Source organism: Lontra canadensis, unplaced genomic scaffold (genome assembly GCF_010015895.1).
Source record: "Lontra canadensis isolate GAN:19392208 unplaced genomic scaffold, GSC_riverotter_1.0 scaffold63, whole genome shotgun sequence".
Lineage (NCBI taxonomy): Eukaryota > Metazoa > Chordata > Mammalia > Carnivora > Mustelidae > Lontra > Lontra canadensis.
In genome coordinates this window covers 8660373-8679435 of record NW_022631057.1, presented here as the reverse complement: position 1 = coordinate 8679435, position 19063 = coordinate 8660373, and the positions used below count along the sequence as shown (strand labels likewise).

Genomic DNA, 19063 nt, shown 5'->3' with positions numbered 1-19063 from the left:
GCACACCCAGCAGGACTGTTGGGTGGCAAAGGTGGTGAGCAGGGCAGGCACCACAACTGCAGATACCCAGGCTGTGCACAGTGAGAGGTCCTGAAGTTAGTGGGCTCCGAGAGCGGCGGCCAGAGAAAGAGCTTCCATGGTGACCCTGTGCCATCACTGTGACGATTATGCCATAGGTTTTCGTGCAAACAAGGCAAGACAGCCCCTGGTGTCAGAGCTGATAAGCCAGACACCGAGTTGGGGAGTAGGCGAGGCATCTGGGTAGCCCTAAAATCAGCCTTGCCTACAGCATATTGACAAAAACATCCCTGAAAGATCTATGGAGACAGTCTGCCATCGAATTGCAAGAGGAGATCCTACAACCCTGGGCCTCCGAATCCCTCTCCTCAGACCCCAAGTTCCCTTGCTGCTAGTGAAGCTCCTGGCGTAGCAGGGGACGGAGGTCCTCACCAGCCTGCCACCTGCGCAACGGCCGTTCCCTAACTCTTGAGAAGTAAGAGCGAGAACAGATCTCTCCAAGCCCCGGTGCGTGGAAGGCAGGAGGCCTGAATGCATAACCTCAAAGCCAAGAACATGGCCACACATGGAGACTTGGTCGGGAGTGCCTTGTACTGAAGAAAGGCAACTTAAATATATTTAAATATTTCTTGGTGACCCTTCCCTCAAATCCAAGCTGCTAACTGCTGAGATTCCCATGCTGAAACCAGGAAATCAGAACGCAGTGCCAAGTTCTAAACCCACTCTATTCCTTATCCAGGATCAAAAGTAGGTGGGGCCCAGTGAAGGATGGTGAGAAGGGCAGAGAAAAAAACATTAAAATACCATTTTTTAAGCAATGGAACACATGAAGAGGAATGGCACTACAGGCAGGGAACATAGCTGCCTTCACAGAAAACTGGAATGAGGTTCATTTGCTATAAGTGGGCTTCGACAACACTGCCCTGTATTTTCCCATCTGCAGGTGTGGGACCCCCATCTCCTATGTCTGGGAGTACCCTGCAGACAGAGAAGCACTGTCAGCCTCTGGGGTGATCCCCGCCTTGTAACCTTCTTAGAACATCTGTCCGCACAGAGGACACGTGTGCAAGTGGAAATTTCATGGCCACTCAGGTCGTAACTCCAGCTTAAATACTTTTCACTTAAAAATATTTATTAAAATAAAGATCAAACCTGAAAAACATGAGTTACCAGAATACAGCCCTTTGCATAGTACTTCAAGAATCAGAGAAGGGGAGGAGAGGGGAGGAGAGGGGAGGAGAGGGGAAGGAAGAGTAGGAGAGGGAAGGAGAGGGAAGGGGAGGGAAGAGATAAGAAAATCCTCTCTGCTCTTCCCAGAGAACTGGGAGGAGGGAGAAGACTGTTGGCCTTCACCAAAGCCGGCAGCCTACACTGAGAGAGCTGTGGAAGGTTCTCTGGTCATAGGACTTACTGATCCAGAGAAGTTTCCACCAGAGCAGAGGCCCAAGAGTCACAGACACCAAGCCCTGAGAACAGATTTTCTGAAGGATGTGGAAACTTCAGGAATTTGATTGGAGAACTGGAATTTGGGAACAGTATTCTGAAAGCCTGAAAAGTCAGAAGAGGCAGAAGCCATGCCCAGGAGCCTCTAACTGCCCTTGGGCGCCACGATCTGCTGGACATAGTTGACAACATTGCTGTGGAGCTGGGGGGCAGTGGCCACGAAGGTCTCCTTGGCAAGGGTCTGGGCTACCTTGCTGCCAGCCATCATCGCGTGGTACAGCGGAAGAGTGTACTTCTGCTTCCCCTGCAAGAGACACATATACCCACAGCCTGAGCAGCCTGCTCAGTGAGTCGGCACAGCCCCAACCCCAGGGTCACCCTAACAGCCGGCCTGCTCAGGAGCCAAAGGGGATGTGGCTATATCAGGGCTGGAACGAGGAGGGTCCCAGGCAGGCATGCTCTTACTCTGGTATCTTCTTGGGGGCCAAATATCCCTGTAGGTAGGTCTTGGTATCCACTCCAATCCATGCTAGCACAGGGGTGTCTACACTCTTTTTTTTTTAAGTAGGCTCCTTAGCGTGGAGCCCAGCACAGGGCCTGAACTCAAGACTGAGCTGATAGCACATTAAAACGGAGGGCCGTGTAAGGCCCAACTGCAGGCAAGCACCAGAAAACCCACAATTGTCAAATTTGCACCAATGTGAGAATGCCATGTCACAAAGCTCCTCAAGTCGAGACTTGGAGAAGCCTAAGGAGGGCTCAGAACTCCTCCAGACAGGAACGCAGCTCCCAGCGCCAATAGAGGGGGCATCTGAGTGCTGCTTTGGACCCAGCCCCGTCCTGCCCCAGGCTCGGAGGCACTCCAGCCCTTCCCCAGCAGGACCACTGCTGGCCTCGGAGCCCTCCCGGGTGGTGGGCTTCCCCAGGAAGCAGGCACCTATGGCCTTACCCTCCACTCACCTCTCTTGTTCTTGGGCCCCTCTCCCCAAGACCAGCCCTCAAGTCCCGCTTTACCCTTCTTCCCAGTGTGGGGTTAGCTCTGACCGGCTTGGGGCCTTCAGGCCTCACCAGGTCATCTGCAAAACGCTTCCAACCCTGGAGGCTTCTCCCCGCCATGGCAATGCCTCCCCTGGCCACACTCAGGAATAAGACCGCTGAGTGGGGTCCTCTCCCTTCCCCTCCGCCCACAGGACTATGCCTTACCGGTGAGGCGGCCCACTGTGTGGGCCTGAAGGGGTCGAGGAGTTGGGGGTTCCCTACCTGGCTCTGCAGGAATTCCTTCACCTTCCAGAAATCCTCCTGGTAGTCATTCTTAAGGACTATGTGGCCCCATCGTAGCCGGAGCTCTGCATTCTGGGAGTTTGAGATCTTTGGGTACGTCTCCCCAAGTTTTTTCACATTCCCTGAAAAAAGAAAATGGGTTTTTAAAGGCTGTGTCATCAGAGCCACGAGCGCGTGGCTACAGGCCTACAGGCCCTCCCGAAAGCCCCTGCGATAACGTCAGGGAGGTTCCCGACCCCCCACTTTAAACTCCTCCTGCTCATCTTATGCTCCGGAAGGGAACTACTGCCTGACCCTCAAGTTCACCTTCACGTCTAAGGCTCTTCCACAAAACTTCCCTTAATGTGATTACAGACCTTCTGTCGTCATCCCACTTACCTTCCAGGTAATCTCCCTAAAACACGTTGTGACCCCTTTTTCTCCCATCACCGCCCAGCTGCTGAGAACTATCTGGGCTCTCACTTTTTCTCTTTCCAGCACCCCTGGAGGAAGGTTATTCCTGGCTGAGCAGCCACACGGCAGTAGTGGTTGAGACCGTCCAGATCCCAAGCCCGCCATCCACTGGCTCTGGGACCTATTTCATCTCCTGTTACCTGCAGGGTCACAGTCACAGCCCCCAGGCATGAGCGGTTAGGAGGACTCAAGACTTCAGAATCACGTGCAGAGCCAGAGGGCGCAGTGAGCACTGGGCTGCAGGAGTCCCTTCCCCCCACCCGTGTGTGGGACTCCCAGCAGCCTTCGAGGTGCTCCCTGTGACGTGCTTGTGACCACCTGCCAACACCCGGCAGTCGCCTGGGGGTGAGCATTGCAATGGCCTTCCTCTGGGTCTCCCTCTTGCCCCTGATATCAAGCTCTGTACACACGGAACCTTGATATGCTGCGTTCATTTGCCCCACTTTTTCTTACCAGGGGGGAGAGGGGATTTCTGGAGGATCTTATCGAGGAAATAGACCAGCTGGTATGTCTTCCAGGTGGAAATGGCCACAGCTTCAATGGCCTTCATGTCCAGCTCCTCGGTCTCCCACAGCTGGGCCAGCTCTTCAGCGGGCTTCATAAGTGAGTCGCCAGGGGAAAGGTCAGGGAGGTAGGGGGGCCAGCCCGGGACATTCAACCACCGATCAAACTCAAAACCTGTTTGGTGGAAGGAGAGAGGGGGCCATCGGAATTCTCTGGCAACGTCAAGGTCAACTTGGCTATAGCAACACCCATAGCTCAAGCTCCTGTCTGCCTCTCTCGATCCCAAACTGCTTCTCTGATTTTAACATCACTTTCCCACACGACTACCTGCTCCAGCCAGGTCCCACTTCCATGGAGGCCCACAGACTGTTAACAAGGGCCTGGCCCCTTTTCCTACTGTGACACTAGTTCTCAGTCAATTAACACTGTGCTGCCAGAACCAAGCAGATAAAGGCTTTCCTAGCTTCAGTCAAGTTCATGTTCTCCTTCAGATGAGAACAGCGTGGCGTCAGGGCTCCTGGGCCCTGGGACTGGGCTACCCGGGCTCCTATCCCAGCCCTGCCATTAACTAGCTGGAAGACCACTGGCACATTACTTCGCCTCTCTGCGCCTTCCTTTTATCTGTAAAATGATAAAAGGCAGGGTGAGAGGCCCTGCATTTGTTGGCAGTGGTGAGGATTAAATAAGCAAATACACAGTGTGAGTTTTGCAGGCTGCCTGGTGCGAAGGGAGCACTCAGTAATTATTAACTTTCATCAGCCATGGAGTCTCATGACCTTGAAGTGGGAGCCTCCAAGCAGAGAGTAGGTGCTCCGTCCGGGCCTGACCAGCCCCGGCTGTCAGGGGAAGTGACTTTATCAGACCAACCGTGGCCTGACTCAGAGTGCCCAGCACAGGTGGGGTATCTCCAGCAGGCAGCCTCGTCCACAACAGGCCACTGTCTACTCTTAGGGAGCGGGGCCTCCCAAGCTGAAACCAGGGCAGCCACTGGGCTTCTCCTGCACTCCGAAGGCCACAGAGGCAACTCCACGCTTGCAAGCTGGGGCGGCTGCTGGTCCTGCAGCCCTGGGTCATAGCTGGGGCGGCTGCAGCTCCCGGGGCAGAGGTGTGGGTTTGGTCATGTGTGTGTAGGTTTGAGGAAAATGGAGACAGAGAGGAGACACTGAGGGGAGAACAGTGGAGAAAAGGAGGCTAGGAGGAGCTGAGAGAAATCATTCTTGTGGAACAAGGCCTGGGACCCTGGGTGGGTCTGCGCCCCTAGGTGCCACTTACTGGAGGACTCAGATTTCACGTTTCCGGCCCTGATCTTCGTCTTCCTGGATGGAAATTAGACATAATTCTCTACTATCTCCTAGTAGCCTGTAGGCCAGCTCCTCTGCTCACCTGGAATGGACTCCACTCTCCTTTTCTTCAGCTCAGGGAAGTATTCCAAGTAGAATTCTAGAAAGTCCTCAGCTACGATACTTTGGAATTTGAATTCATTAACATAGGCCTGCAGGGAGGGAGGTACTTTTCAGTCATTCTGGATCCTCTGGGGAGAACAGTCCCTCTGTGCCTTGGGTTCTCCTCCAACCCCCTGTCCCTTCCACCCTCATCTCTGAGTTGACTATACCTTGAGAAAATTGTCAAACTGATCCTGATCACCCACCAAGTGGGCCAGGTATGAGACAAAGCAGAAGCCTTTCTCGTAGGGGGTCTCGTTATAGGTATCATCTGGGTCGACACCTAGCAGAGAAAGCAGACACTTGTAACTTGTCACTGTCATTGTTCCTCTCCAGCTCCAGATTCTACAAGTAATTATGGAAGAGATCAGACTTCAGCTTCCTTGGGTTTGGCAAAGGCCAGGAAAGTCTCCAGATCGACCATGGCCTCTCTCAAGCGACTTCAAAGTTGATCTTAAAGGGTCATTAACTATGGCCCTAATAAGAGGACAAAGAACCAGCCTTCCAGGGGAACTGGCAAGTTTCCTTATTCCTGGGGTTGCTTTGCTCCATTGGGTTCCATGGACTCTTAGGACTGAGCACAGGGCTTGGTGCCTCTTCCAGGCCAGTAGGTCACCACCTACACTCAACTGCCCCTCCCAGAACAACTGGTTGTTTCTACAATGGTCTAGACCAAAATAAACTAATGAGCAGGATACAAGAAGTTCATTTTCATGGTCATTGGCATCAAGGAACGTAAGCTTAAATCACACAGACAGGTTTTAGATTAGTCATACGTGGAACTAAAGAAAAATGTCAGAAAATAAAAACACATGACCTTGGACAAGTCATTTGACTTGTTGGGCGCTCACTCACGTCTTCTGTAAAATAAGGCTCACGCTCGAGCTAAACGACTACAGTTCTCACTTGATAGAAAAATCACGGCAAAGAGCCCTGGAAAACGACAGGGGCCCGTACATAAAACTGGGAGGAACTCCTAACAGACTGGAATGGCTTCGTTGAGTCTCCCTAGAGGTCAGGGAATGGCTGAAAAGGGCTCTGGAGGGCTGCTCCTTCCCAAGGAGAGTACTCAGGGAGTACACTGATTAACATGAAGCTCAAATAACTTGGGGCTCCAAGCTCAGTGCTGGGAAGTGGGCAGTAGGACAGAGGAGTTTCCCGGACCTGGTTCGATCTTCACGCGGAGCTTGTTGAGTGGGTTCTCCTCGCCAGTGATGTCCATGTGTTGCCGAAGCAGAGCCCGCCCAGTCGCAGCTTCCAAGCACGTATAAGCAGAGCCTGGGGCAAAAAGAATCCTTAGGCCTCAACTCAAGCCCTACCCCCGGGGCACCTGGGTGGCTCAGTGGGTTAAAGCCTCTGCCTTCGGCTCAGGTCATGATCCCAGCATCCTGGGATCGAGCCCCACGTCAGGCTCTCTGCTCAGCAGGGAGCCTGTTCTCCCCTCTCTCTCTCTGCCTGCCTCTCTGCCTACTTGTGATCTCTGTCTGTCAAATAAATAAATAAAATCTTAAAAAAAAAAAAAAAAAAAGACCACCACCCCCAAGAATAATTTCCGGACAAAAGAGGGTGTGCTGCCCCCTTGTGGCCACAAGAACCATGACAGATAGCTGAAGATTCAACTCCTCACCCCACTGGGGACGCCAGGGCAACCTGGCCACAGAGAACCCGACTCAGCCCCTAGCTTCTGGTTGCTCCGGACTACAAATGACTCACTTTGCTCTGGCTGTCGGGTCTCGCCCAGACATGAGGGGCTGTCCCATGACCGTTATTCTTTCCCTATCTGTATATTTTTATTTTTAGAGATAGTAATTTGATCTATAAAAGCAAACTATTTTTCATTTGATCATTCCAGTCAGACAAGAGAAACTGTCACCCCCAATTCTTCTAGTGGTCTCTACATCTCATTCTGGCTCTAAAAATGACCGAGGGAATGGTGGAGGGAAGGGCGCCAGGTTTTGAACCAGCCACCTCTGCTGCTCACAGGGTGTTTTGCCTCTGGGTGAGGTACTCAATCTCTCTCAGCCTCAACTTCTTCATCTGCACAGTGGGCTGACAACATCTGCTTGGAGGATTCTTAGTGGCTGGGTAAGATATTCACAAACAATCTCTTGTTCCATATACTCTAGATGAAAGCGTACATTTGTACCAACTTTCTGGGAGGCAATGGACAATGTGTGCTAAAAAACCTTTAAAATGTTCAGATCCAGAAATTACATTTCTAGGAATTTATCTTCCCTAAGATTGTCTTAGATATGCATGAACATTTATATGTAAAAATATTTGTCAAAACATTCTTTGATTAGAAAACTGAAAATAACGGGGGCGCCTGAGTGGCTCAGTGGGTTAAGCATCCGACTCCTGATTCCGGATCAGGTCATGATCTCAGGGTCATGAGATGGAGCCCCCTGTTGGGCTCGACGCTGAGCATCGAGCAGGGAGTCTGCTTGAGATTCTCTCTCCCTCTCCCTTAGCCCCTTCCCCTGCTCACACATTCTCTCTCTAAAAAAAAAAGAAAGAAAAGAAAAACTGAAGATAACCTAACAACTAGAAACTGAATATGTTAAGAAACATCCATATTATGCAGCTATAGAAGAAAATTTAATGACTTGGGAAAATGTTCATTAACTTCATTAAGTTTAAAAAAAAAAAAAGGCAGCTGGAAGGTTTGATGATTCACACACACATAGGAAAATGTCTGAAAGGACAGACGTCGATGATCTCTGAACAATGAGATTGTGGAAAAACCTACTGTGTGTTCTTTCTCAGAGATCAAAATAGATTTTCATGTGAGAAATAATAAAAATAATACATGTTATATATATTTTTTTTTCAAGGAATTTTTTTTTTATTTGTCAGAGAGAGAGAGAGAGCGAGTGAGCACAGGCAGACAGAGAGGCAGGCAGAGTCAGAGGGAGAAGCAGGCTCCCTGCCGAGCAAGGAGCCCGATGTGGGACTCGATCCCAGGACTCTGGGATCATGACCTGAACCGAAGGCAGCTGCTTAACCAACTGAGCCATCCAGGCGTCCCTACATGTTATATTTTTAAAGACCTGATATATAGCAGGTTTTCAATGACACAATGTTGAGAAAATATTTTAAAAGCACACCTGGGCTCCATGTGGGGTTCTGTCCCCACCTGCTAAGTGGCTTGGGCAAATTTCTTATGCTTTTTGAGTCACGGTGAACTCATACGTAAAATGGAAATCCTATCTGTTTCATAGGGCTACTGAGAAATTGTTAAATGAGGTATTTTTAATAAGGTGCCTGTACAAAGCTGGTAGGTAGGTGTTCAAGAGAAGGTAATGATTATAATGATCTTATGATTCATTTGTAAAATTAACTAGCCGTGTGGGTGAATGACCCTGGGCAGCTCTCCCCAAGGGGTTGCCTGGCTGAGCACCGAGTGAGGTTTCAGCTTAGCTGAGGGGTCCTTTCACTGTCAGGCCCCCTATCAGTTCATGTCACCAACACGCAGTTTCTGGGACACTCCCCCCCCCGCCACTCACCACCAATGACTCAGTGCCATGTCACGCCGTGGGGCTCATCCACTCAGAAGGGACTCTTGTCTAGAGTTGGTCCTCGCTGGCCTTTCACCAGAGCTTTCTGCACCACTGTCCCTCCCTTCATGCTCGCTTGTGTCCCGAAACCCCGAAGGAGACCACACAGCCTCACAGATGAAAGAATGAGACGCGGGGTCCCTAGGAGAAGGCCGGCACCGGAGAGCTGGCTTACCAAAGAGGACAGTGGAGATCCTCCTCTGGGCATACATGGTGAAACCTTCATTGAGCCAGAATTCACCCCAGTTGGCATTAGTGACCAGGTTCCCGAACCAACTATGGGAGATCTCGTGGATGATGACGTCGGCCAAGGAGCGGTCCCCTGCCAGCAGGCAGGGGGTGACAAAGGTCAGACAAGGGTTCTCCATTCCTCCAAATGGAAAGGATGGTGGCATGAAGAGCAGGTCATACCTGCCAAGAGAGCAGGAGGTCACAGACAAGTCTTGGCTCCCCAGGGCAGAGACTCTGCCTCACTTCCTCAGGCAGGGCCCTCAGCCCTGAGAGACACAGCCACCGAAGAGGTGGCACCCAACCCTGGGCCCAGCGCTGAAATGACACCCAGCCTTCTCCATCCTCCAGCCAGGTCTTGCTCTCTTGGAGGTGGCTCTCGGAAAGCTGCTCCCTGTTCTCCTTCCAAGCAGGGTATGGCCGTATCATCAGCTCTGTCACGGTTAGCTCACTGATGGCTCGCTTGGGGTCACAAAGATCTAACAGAGCCTTTGATCCGAGGAGGCTAACATGGGAGTGTGTGGCTGCCTCCAGCAATCAGAAAAGGTAAGTCACAAAGGTCCCCTGACAGCATTTTCCCATCTCCACACTCAGCAGCTAGAAGGCCCATTTTTAACACTTCAAGAACCTTCTCTCAGGGTCCCCTCCTCAGCAACAATGAAGGAGGCCTGGCTTCGCCCTTCCTCTTCCCCTTCCTCCTCTCCTCTACTTCTGGGATTGGGGAACTTGGCTCTGGAGACAGAGGAGGAGAAGCAACACCAGAAGGAAGAAGAGGAGGAAACCAGGGACTCAGTTTAGCAAAAGACATTGGAGTCAATGTGATACCACACCTTCCCCAAACGTAGGGTCCGAAAAGTTTCTCTCCTGTGGCCAGAAATTCTTCTATCACCCCGTTGTACTCCTTCTTGGCAGCCTCAATCAGGCAGGGCTCAGCCCACACCCGGCTCCTAAAGGCAAGAGCACAGAAAAAGCAGACTGGTCTTTGGAGACCTATTGTGGAGACCCGATCCCAAAAGCACCTGGAGAAATGTGGCGGTCTCATATTTGAGCCACATGAACGTGACAGCGTGGCCAGCCACAGAGACAGGAGGTGCAAGGTCAGGTCGCCTGCGCGGGTCCGAGGCTGCTCGCCACACCTGATGAATGAGATCTCAGCGCCGTGTTGTGGCGGAGCTGGCTCCCGTGCACAGCAGGGTCTAACTCACAGCACTGTCCTGTTCGGTCTCCAGCAATGAATGTGACCTTGCAAAAGTCACTGACCTGAGCCTCAGTGTGCCCATCTGTAAAGCGGGTGGGGAAGATGAAAGAAGACAGCATGTAAGACAGCAAAGGGGATGGGTTCCGGGTGAGGAGGAGGGAAGGCTTCCTCTCTGCCCCTGTGGAAGCTCAGGAAATGTTCTAGCAGGAGAAGGAGCAGGTGCTCCCCAAGGAGCAGAAGCAGGGGCCTCGGAGTGGAAACTGTACACGCAGGGGTGGAACCACCAAGAGTCTGTGCACTACTGGCGCGCTCACCGTCAGGTCGGGGCTGGGGGCGGGGAGGCAAGGGCGGGTACAGAGCCCTCGACACTCCAGTCACAAAGGGCCCGATATTCCACATGACACAGCTGGCCCTTCAGAGCCATGACAGTATTTTATTTAAGATTTTTATTTATTTGACAGAGAGAGACACAGCAAGAGAGGGAACACGAGCAAGGGGAGTGGGAGAGGGAGAAGCAGGCTTCCTGCCCACAGGGAGCCTGATGCGGGGCTCGATCCCAGGACCCTGGGACCACAACCCAAGTCGAAGGCAGGCGCCTAATGACTGAGCCACCCAGGCGCCCCACGACAGCATTTTAAACCAATAAGTGGTGGGCGTCTGGGTGGCTCAGTGGGTTAAGCATCTGCCTTCAGCTCAGGTCATGATTCCAGTCTCCTGGGATGGAGTCTCACATTGGGCTCCTTGCTCAGCAGGGAGTCTGCTTCTCCCTCTCCCTCTGCCCCTCCCCACTGCTCGTGCTCTCTCTTTCTCTAATAAATAAATAAGTAAACCACTAAGCAGAATTATCAGAGTGAGTCCTGAGAGATCACTCTAGCTGTCGGACCAGAAGGTACCTTTAAATTACAAAAGCGAGTGCATCTCCCCAAGGAAAGTATGGAGGAGAGGAGAATGGGCCCAAAACAGAGTCCTGGACAGCACCAGCACACGGGGGCTGCTGGGCAGAGAAAGCCCACAAAGGAGACCAGAGAGGACGAGCCGGGGGTCCTGGAACCAGGACAGAATTGTGTCATGGAAGCCAGAGGAGGGTCGAGAGGCAGAAGGAAAGTGCAGAATGCCAAAACAAGGTTGGAGGAGAAGGCAACGCGCTACACAAGTTGAGGCCAGTGGCCTCTCTCACTGCAGGAGTTTCTGTGGCACGACGGGGAGAGGTGCTGGGTTCCCACAGGTCCAAGCAGTACATGGAGGGTGGGCAGGAGAAATGCTACTCTTGTAAGAAACTCGGCTAAGTAGGGAAGCAGAAGGTCATGTGCTAGGAGGGAGCGTGGAGTCAACGAGCATGTTTTCTGCTTTGTTTCTGAGCTACAAGAGACTGGAACATGGTTAGGGTTGGGGGGAGAAGGCTGCACATTTGAAGAGTGAGGGGTAAACAACGAGACAAAGCCCCACCAGATTTGGGGAGGGACCGAACCAATGATGGCTCAAAGGCAGAGATGTGGTTCCAACAGAAGCATGGACATCTCTCTTTGGAGTTCAGAGGGAGAAAGGGAAGGATGACAGCCGATGAAGATGACTTTTTACATGGAAAACAGGAAGCTGACATAAGTGTATCTGTCAAACTAAGCATTCTCAATAAAGTAGGAGACAAGATCATCTGCTTGGAGGGAGGGTCTGGTGTCTGAATAGGAAATTTGAAGGCAAAAGTCTTCCTTTAAGGAGAGGGAGCCAGGAAGATCAATGAAACGACTGGTGACCAACACTGAAGGCGACCAATACTGAAGGCATATCTGTAGTTGAAGACGACATTTATTCTATTTTTCTTGAAAACCACATGAATGTCTATTTCAACTTTTTTTTAAAGATTTTATTTGAGAGAGAGAGAGCATGAGAGGGGTGAAGGGCAGTGGGAGAAGCAGGCTCCCTGATAAGCAGGGAGCCCAAAGCAGGGCTCTATCCCAGGACCCTGGGATCATGACCTGAGCCGAAGGCAGAGGCTTAACCCACTGAGCCACCCAGGCACCCCAAGCTACTTTAGCTTGCTACAACTAGAAGGCAAAGCCTAGGCTAGACAGATGGCATCCAAGATACTTCCTCTAGCACAGAGATTTCTGTCAAAAGAAACTGGGATATTCTCAGGCAAGCTGGAATTTTATCACCAGCAGTCTAGCATGATAAGGACTGGATGTGCAATGGAAATGCCCGGGTTGGCGTTCCAGCTCTGCCCCCGACGTGACTTTGTACAAGCAATGCCACCAGAAGCCTCAGTTTGCTTATCTGCGACACGGAGACAACAGTAACCCCCTCAGTGAGGTTATGTGAGGGTTAGAAGAGATTATACATAAATCAGGACTAGAACATGCCCACTAGCTCTTGTGCCTAGGATTTTCCTCCTGTGTTAACAGGGATTGGGATTGGTGGCCAAGTTTGCCAGAAGAGCCTCTCATCTAATACAGCTTCACAAGACCCTAAGATGTTCCCTGTGAGGCAAGGACTATCTACCTGGGAGGGGAAGGAAGACATCATCACCAGTTAAATAATTCTATCGCCTGGACTAGTATACTGTATTGTCTTTTTATTACAGAAGGCTCAGAAAAAAATCAGTATTCTCTGGTGCATTTAGAATATTTTTTTCTTTCATTTCTCATTAATAGGTCACACTCTTGGGCATCTGGGTGGCTCAGTTGGTTAAGCATCTGCCTTCGGCTCAGGTCATGATCCCGGGGTCCTGGGATTGAGTCCCGCATCAGACTCCCTGCTTCTCCCTCTGCCCCTCCCCCTGCTTGCTATCACTCTTTTTCTCTCTCAAATAAATAAAAAATAAATAAAATAAATAGTTCATACTCTTATTAACAGAACCTTAGTAAGAGTAAATACTCTAAAATAACCTTTCTTTACTTACCTATTTTCCGGTCAACCGCAACAATGATGCTCCTCTGCTTACCTACTACCCTATCAGAAAGACTGACCTTCATGACAGGAGAGGTCTTTCAGGACAGGTAGCATTCTGAGTGTGTGTGCTGGAGGCAGATGCCAGTGGCATCCCATCTCTCATTCTCGATGAAGCCCAGGAAAGAAGATTCATGATCTGAGCAGGGCTACTGAGCCCAGCTATGAGGTCTGACACTCGTAACCAATGCGGTCAAGGTCAGCACCGCCTCCAGGACTGGAGAGCAGGGTGGCAGCAACAGAGCCAGGCAAAGTGCCACAGCTTTACTGCCCAGACTTTGGGCATTTTACCACAGGATTACACTGTACCGGCAGATGGTAAGAGAGCCGGGAGAAACCGATACTCCCGGTCAAGTTTCTGTTTGCAGGAAACCTTACAAAATCCTTATTCATCTCCATTAAACTCATCTAACTTCACGGAGGTAACTCTGCCACCATGGGTTCAGGTGTACATATCTGCAGAGGAGAAGGAACTCCCACTTTCCTCTCTAGAGGCCAACAACGAGATCAAAGTGTACATTTCCAGGAACTACGTGCTAGAGCAAATGGGGCGATTTGGTACAAAGATTAAAAAGCAAATATAATTGCTAGAGGGGAATTCAGAACTAAAAGATCCTAACAAAGATGAGTCTTCTAGAACTGCTGCCTCAGTGCCAACCATAGGCTACAAGGTGGCCCAGGACAGGAGCTCCTGCCACTAGTAGGACTGATGACCTCATTCCAGACAGCAGGATGAGAACTGGAGTGGGGCAGAGGTGGGAGAGCCCATCCTCCCTCTGTACTCATGCCACATGCTTCTGGGCTGCGAACAGGCTGTCCATTCAGAGAAGTTACGAGAGTATCCCAAGAACCATCCCAGCTGGGCCAGTGGTCAGAGGCCTCCTTGCCTTGAGGTCAGTCTGACCTTGCCTGTAGGGGTCTTTGTCTCCTACCTGGGTCCAACTTCCGCCGACACCAGATCTCCAATGGCCAAAGCTATCAGATAGGAGGGGATGGGATGACACATCTCAAAGAAGAACTTATTTGGACCTTTCTTCTCCCAGGTGTTAGCACTCATCACAGCTGTGAAGCCATCTGGAACCTGACAACAGAGGAAGCTTAGGAGATTTTTACCTGGAGAGAGTGTCCTTTTGATTCGCTGGAAGAACAGCATGGCTGGCAACCTGCATGGTGACAGCCACCACCGGGAGCCTGTCTTGGAGAACACAAAGGTTTCAAGAGACTGAACTTGTGCTAGGCTGATGGGATTTAGCAAAGATAAAATATTTGTAGATGGAGGAATTTTGCAGACGTACCACTGGATGGATGTTAACAACTGAGCAGGTGAAATGTGAAGAGAGAGATCTAAAATTTTCAATCCCAAGGGCAGGTTCACTTAATCTTAATCCTCTTACCTCAACAAGAGCTGAATATGTGCATTTCACGGCAGGAGTGTCGAAGCAAGGGAAGAAGGCCCGGTTCAGCACAGCCTGACCCTGGGTGTAGACAAAAGGCTTCTTCTTTCCTGCGGTCTGCTCGGGAGCCAACCAGCAAACCTAAGAGAACAGAACATTTCAAAACTGACACCCCCTACGTGAGCTCAGTCCAGCCAGAGAAAAGGAGTTGGCTGGCAGGGGAGAATGTTAGGTAATCTTTACGATCCTGCCAGCAGTTTGGAACTGACTAGGAAGTTCTCGCCTACTGTGTATTTAATCCACCCTGGAACCCATGCCAAGGTATTGACATCCACCTCCCATAGTAGAAACACCACAAAGGCTCTATTTCTCACTGTATCCCACTGGGTATCTTAAGAATTCCAGACACAGCCTCTGACCCTGGCATCCTCTCTTCCTCCCCTGAGTCCTTCACGGTATAGTAGTTTCTCATTAAAAATCAAACAAGGGGCGCCTGGGTGGCTCAGTGGGTTAAAGGCTCTGCCTTCGGCTCAGGTCATGATCTCAGAGTCCTGGGATCGAGCCCCACATCGGGCTCTCTGCTCAGCAGGGAGCCTACTTCCTCCTCTCTCTCTGCCTGCCTCTCTGCCTACTTGTAATCTCTGTCTGTCAAATAAATAAAATCTTAAAAAAATTTTTTTTAAATAAAAATCAAACAAGAACCAACTGAGCAGCAGCTGTATTTGAACTTGAGATAAGAGCCACAGAAAAGCAGAAGGAAAGTGGGAGGAGTCTCCATTCTGAACAACATTCTCCATTCCTGAAACTTACCCTTTCAGAATTAATGTATTTTTCCATCATAGGCATTGGCTATATGTTATTTAAATTTCTTTTGAAGATTTTATTCTTCAGCAATCTCTACTCCCAACATGGGGCTCAAACTTACAACCCCAAGATCAAGAGTTGCATGCTCTACCGACTGCGCCAGCTGAGTCCCCCAAACTATACATACTTCCTACATCACTCTATCTTGAGGGAGCAGAGGCTATGTCAGCACCAAATGGCCACTTAGAATTCAGAAAAGGATTCGATAATTCTGGCAAGGTTTTAGAGGGGAAGCAAAACTTTCTGGTTTAAAGGTGAGTAGGATCGAGATGGTCAAAAAGGAAAGGAGAAGACATTCTCAAGGAGGTAGACAGCAACATGAAGAAGGGAATGGATGGGCGATCCCTGGGAACTGGAGGTATTTCGGATACAGAGGTGGGAGGCATGCCTTGGCAGGTGGACTGAAAGGCTTTGAACGTGGGTATTGGAGACCTACTTTTAAGAGGCATAAGGACGCCACGTGGAGATGTTGGGTTTTTCTTTGCTTGAGTTTCTTTTGTGTGTGTGTGAAAATTTAATGAGCCTCCTTCCAAAGGGTACAGTACAGATGGAAAGGAGGAGAACGGAATACCACAGTGGGAAAAGCAGCACTACTTCGGCCAGATGAGTGAGGTCATCATGAAACAGTCACAAATCATGTTGATACCATGTACTCGGAATGCAATGCAAAGATAGCACTTTACCTTTGTGACATTCCACTAAATTTTGCGGTGAACCTAAAGCTGCTGTAAAAAACAAACTTTTAAAAAAATTTTTAATAACTCGAGTCTGATCATGGGAAAAAAAGACAAATTCCAATAGAGAGGAATCCTATACAATACTCCTCAAAACTGCCAATACTCCTTTTTGCCAAGGTCACCAAAAAGAAGGAAAGTCTGAGAAATTGTCATAGCCAAGGGGAGCCTTAGGATATATGAAAGCTAAATACACTATAGTATTCTGGATGGGATCCTGGAACAGAAAATGATACTAAGTAAAGCCTAGGAAGAAACTGAAAACAAACAAGCAAACAAAAAACTATGAACTTCAGGGGCACCTGGGTAGCTCAGTTGGCTCGGGTCACGATCCCGAGGTCCTGGGATCAAGTCCCAGATCAGGCTTCCTGCTCAGTGGAGAGCCTGCTTCTCCCTCTGAAGCTACTCTCTTTCCCTCTCTGTCAAATACAAAAAATCCTTAAAACAAACAAACAAACAAAAAACCCAACTATGAACTTTAGTTAATAATACTGTATCAGTATTGGTTCATTAATTGTAACAGATTATATCATACTTACAAAATGCCAATAGAGCAATCTGTGTATGGAAGGGTATAGGAAACCTCCATTACTATCTGCTCACTTTTCTTGTTAATCTAAATTATTTTTAATTTAGATTAAATTTGCAGGGGGAGGGGCAGAGGGAGAGGATGAGAAAGAATCTCAAGCAGGCTCCACATCCAGCACAGAGCCCAGTGCGGGGGCAGGGCTCAATCTCACAACTCTGAGATCATGACCTAAGCTGAAATCAAGAATCAGCCACTTAGCCGACTAAACCACCCAGCACCCCTAAACTGCCTTTAATCCTATTATTGAAAGAAATTTAACGTGTTAACAGTAAGACTAACACAGTATTCACTAGGCACTATATTAGGCACTTCTATAAAGAAAATTCATTTAACTTTTGTCAAGTTCATAAGTACTGGTCATCCCCTCTAGCGTACCATAATTCCTTATTCTTCATCTTTGAGGTTTTTTGGGGGTTTTGTTTACAATGACATAGAGGAGAGAATGAAGGAGCCTGGTAATACAAGTATTTCCACTATATAAGAAAGAGTCTCAACTCAGGGTGGGGCTGTAATGTACAGTGATTAAGTTGAGTGCCCTCCCTCAGGATGGTGGCAATGAGAAGAAGGAATAAATGCGGGTTTCTTTAATGTAGATCTTCACAGTGCAAAGTGCGGGTGTCTGCTCTTACGTCTCTAATGAAAGCTAGTCTATTTGAGGTGCCATTTTCAGTAGGCGATTTCAGAGACGGCTTGACATTTCCATTTCCCCTGTTCAATTCCTAGTTCCTGCCCCAAACCAGAAGCTAGCACATAACAGGGCAACCAAACCCATTTACCGATGCTATGTTATCCCCAGGGGGCACCGGGTTTTTCCTTTGCCTTAGAGGTCAATTTACATTGCTTTGAACTTTTCATTTTTGAAACAAGTTCTATCATGGGTTCCTTTATTCCCTGAATAAGGACGGAAACAGAACTGTCCTTTTGGCCAGCTCTAAGAGTGAAAGGAACTGCTAGATAGATAAGTAAACTTTGATTGCAGGCAAGCGGCCTACCCCTGGAACTTGTAACTCACTCTGCCTGAGACATGACTTGCAACCACGGCCTCAGGACTCTTTATGAGGGAGTTCCAAACTCTTACAACTGTAGGCCACATAAACACCCATCCTTTTAGTTCCAGTATTTGTCCCACCCCCGCCCCCCAAAAAATTAATATTTAAGAGTCGATCAATATTTAAGAATCAACCAAGAATAAGAACAGGACCAACTTACTACAAAGCCTAGAACACCCTAATTCCAGTTCTCATTTTTACTCAAATTCTTCCATTAGACCGACCTAGGACTTCGCAGAAGAAAACAAAGTAACTCTCCGGGGTTCAGAGTTACTTCAGCCTGTGGCGCCGCAAGAGCACGCGGACAAAGGGCTGAGTCAGCACCCAGGGCTAATTAACCGGCTTTGTCCCTGCTGCTAGAAAGGAAAAACGAAGTAGCTCATTATCAGGGACCTAGGCCCCAAAGCCCTGTGACACGTTAAATTCGATTTATAAAGAGCCGGTGATCCCGAAAGCCGCACAGGATAGGGTTTCCTCGGCAGGCAGAACCGGCAACCAGACAGGGCGGTGTGTGAGAAGGAAGCAGAACCGTTGGGGAGGCAGGAAGGGCGGAAAAGACGGAGGGTGCACAGCTCGGAGGCTGGCCCGAAGCCAGAAGACGGAGAGCGGGGCAGCCCGGGAGGAAGAGAGGGCGCGGAAGGTGGGAGGGCGAGGGGCGTCCACCGAAGAGCTTCGGGACCCCTCCCGGTAACCGCGGAAGCATCTTCTCTCTCTTTGAGGGTGGGCGTGAGTGCGGGTCCTGGGACCAGCAACGAGGGGGGAGGGCGGGCAGGAAGGGGCCGAGTGAGGCCGCGGCGGGGCAGGGACCCGGGGTCGAACTCACCCCGGGTCCCTCCCCGACGCGGTAGGTGAGCAGAACCTGGAAGCGCTCGCCGGCCGGGCAGGGCTGCGGGAGGGTCACGCACAGGGCCTGGCCGTAGTGCGAGAAGGGCTGCGTGTGGAAGGGCACGGGCTCCGCGGGCGGCTCCTCCGAGCCGGGCCGCTGTCGCCGCAGCGCCGCCGCCGTCACCTCGAGGCACGGGTGCGAGTCGAGCCGCAGCTCGGTGGCGCCCTCGGACACCAGGCAGCGCAGCTCCAGGACCGCGGTGCCGCTCAAGCCCCGGCTCCCGGGGCCCGGCCCCGGAGGCCCGAACTCGGCCCGCAGATCCAGGTGCAAGTGCAGTATCTGGAAAGCCCGGAAATTGGAGGCCGAAGCCACGTCCACCGCCTGCGCCGAGTGCAGCGGCCGCGGGGGCGCGCAGCCGTCGCTCGGAGGCCCGTCGCTCCCCATTATCCGGCAGCGCCGCCGTTGAACTACTGTGCTGGAAGCCCACCAGCTCGCGGACTGCCGCGGGGAAGCCCCGCCCCGAGCGCGCCTGGCAGTCGC

At 50.5% G+C, this 19063-nt stretch overlaps 1 protein-coding gene across 1 annotated transcript; it reads right to left on the bottom strand.

Moving 5' to 3' along the window:
- Positions 1–1258: 1258 nt before the first annotated feature.
- RNPEP (arginyl aminopeptidase) lies at positions 1259–19022 on the bottom strand. Its single transcript, XM_032878253.1, has 11 exons — positions 18521–19022; positions 14462–14602; positions 14000–14148; positions 9757–9873; positions 8874–9109; positions 6306–6419; positions 5312–5424; positions 5083–5191; positions 3649–3873; positions 2722–2864; positions 1259–1765 (listed from the first exon to the last, which is right to left on the bottom strand). Exons 1-11 carry the CDS (start codon positions 18965–18967, stop codon positions 1607–1609), a joined length of 1953 nt encoding a protein of 650 aa, XP_032734144.1. The 5' UTR covers positions 18968–19022; the 3' UTR covers positions 1259–1606.
- Between the last annotated feature and the right edge of the window lie 41 nt (positions 19023–19063).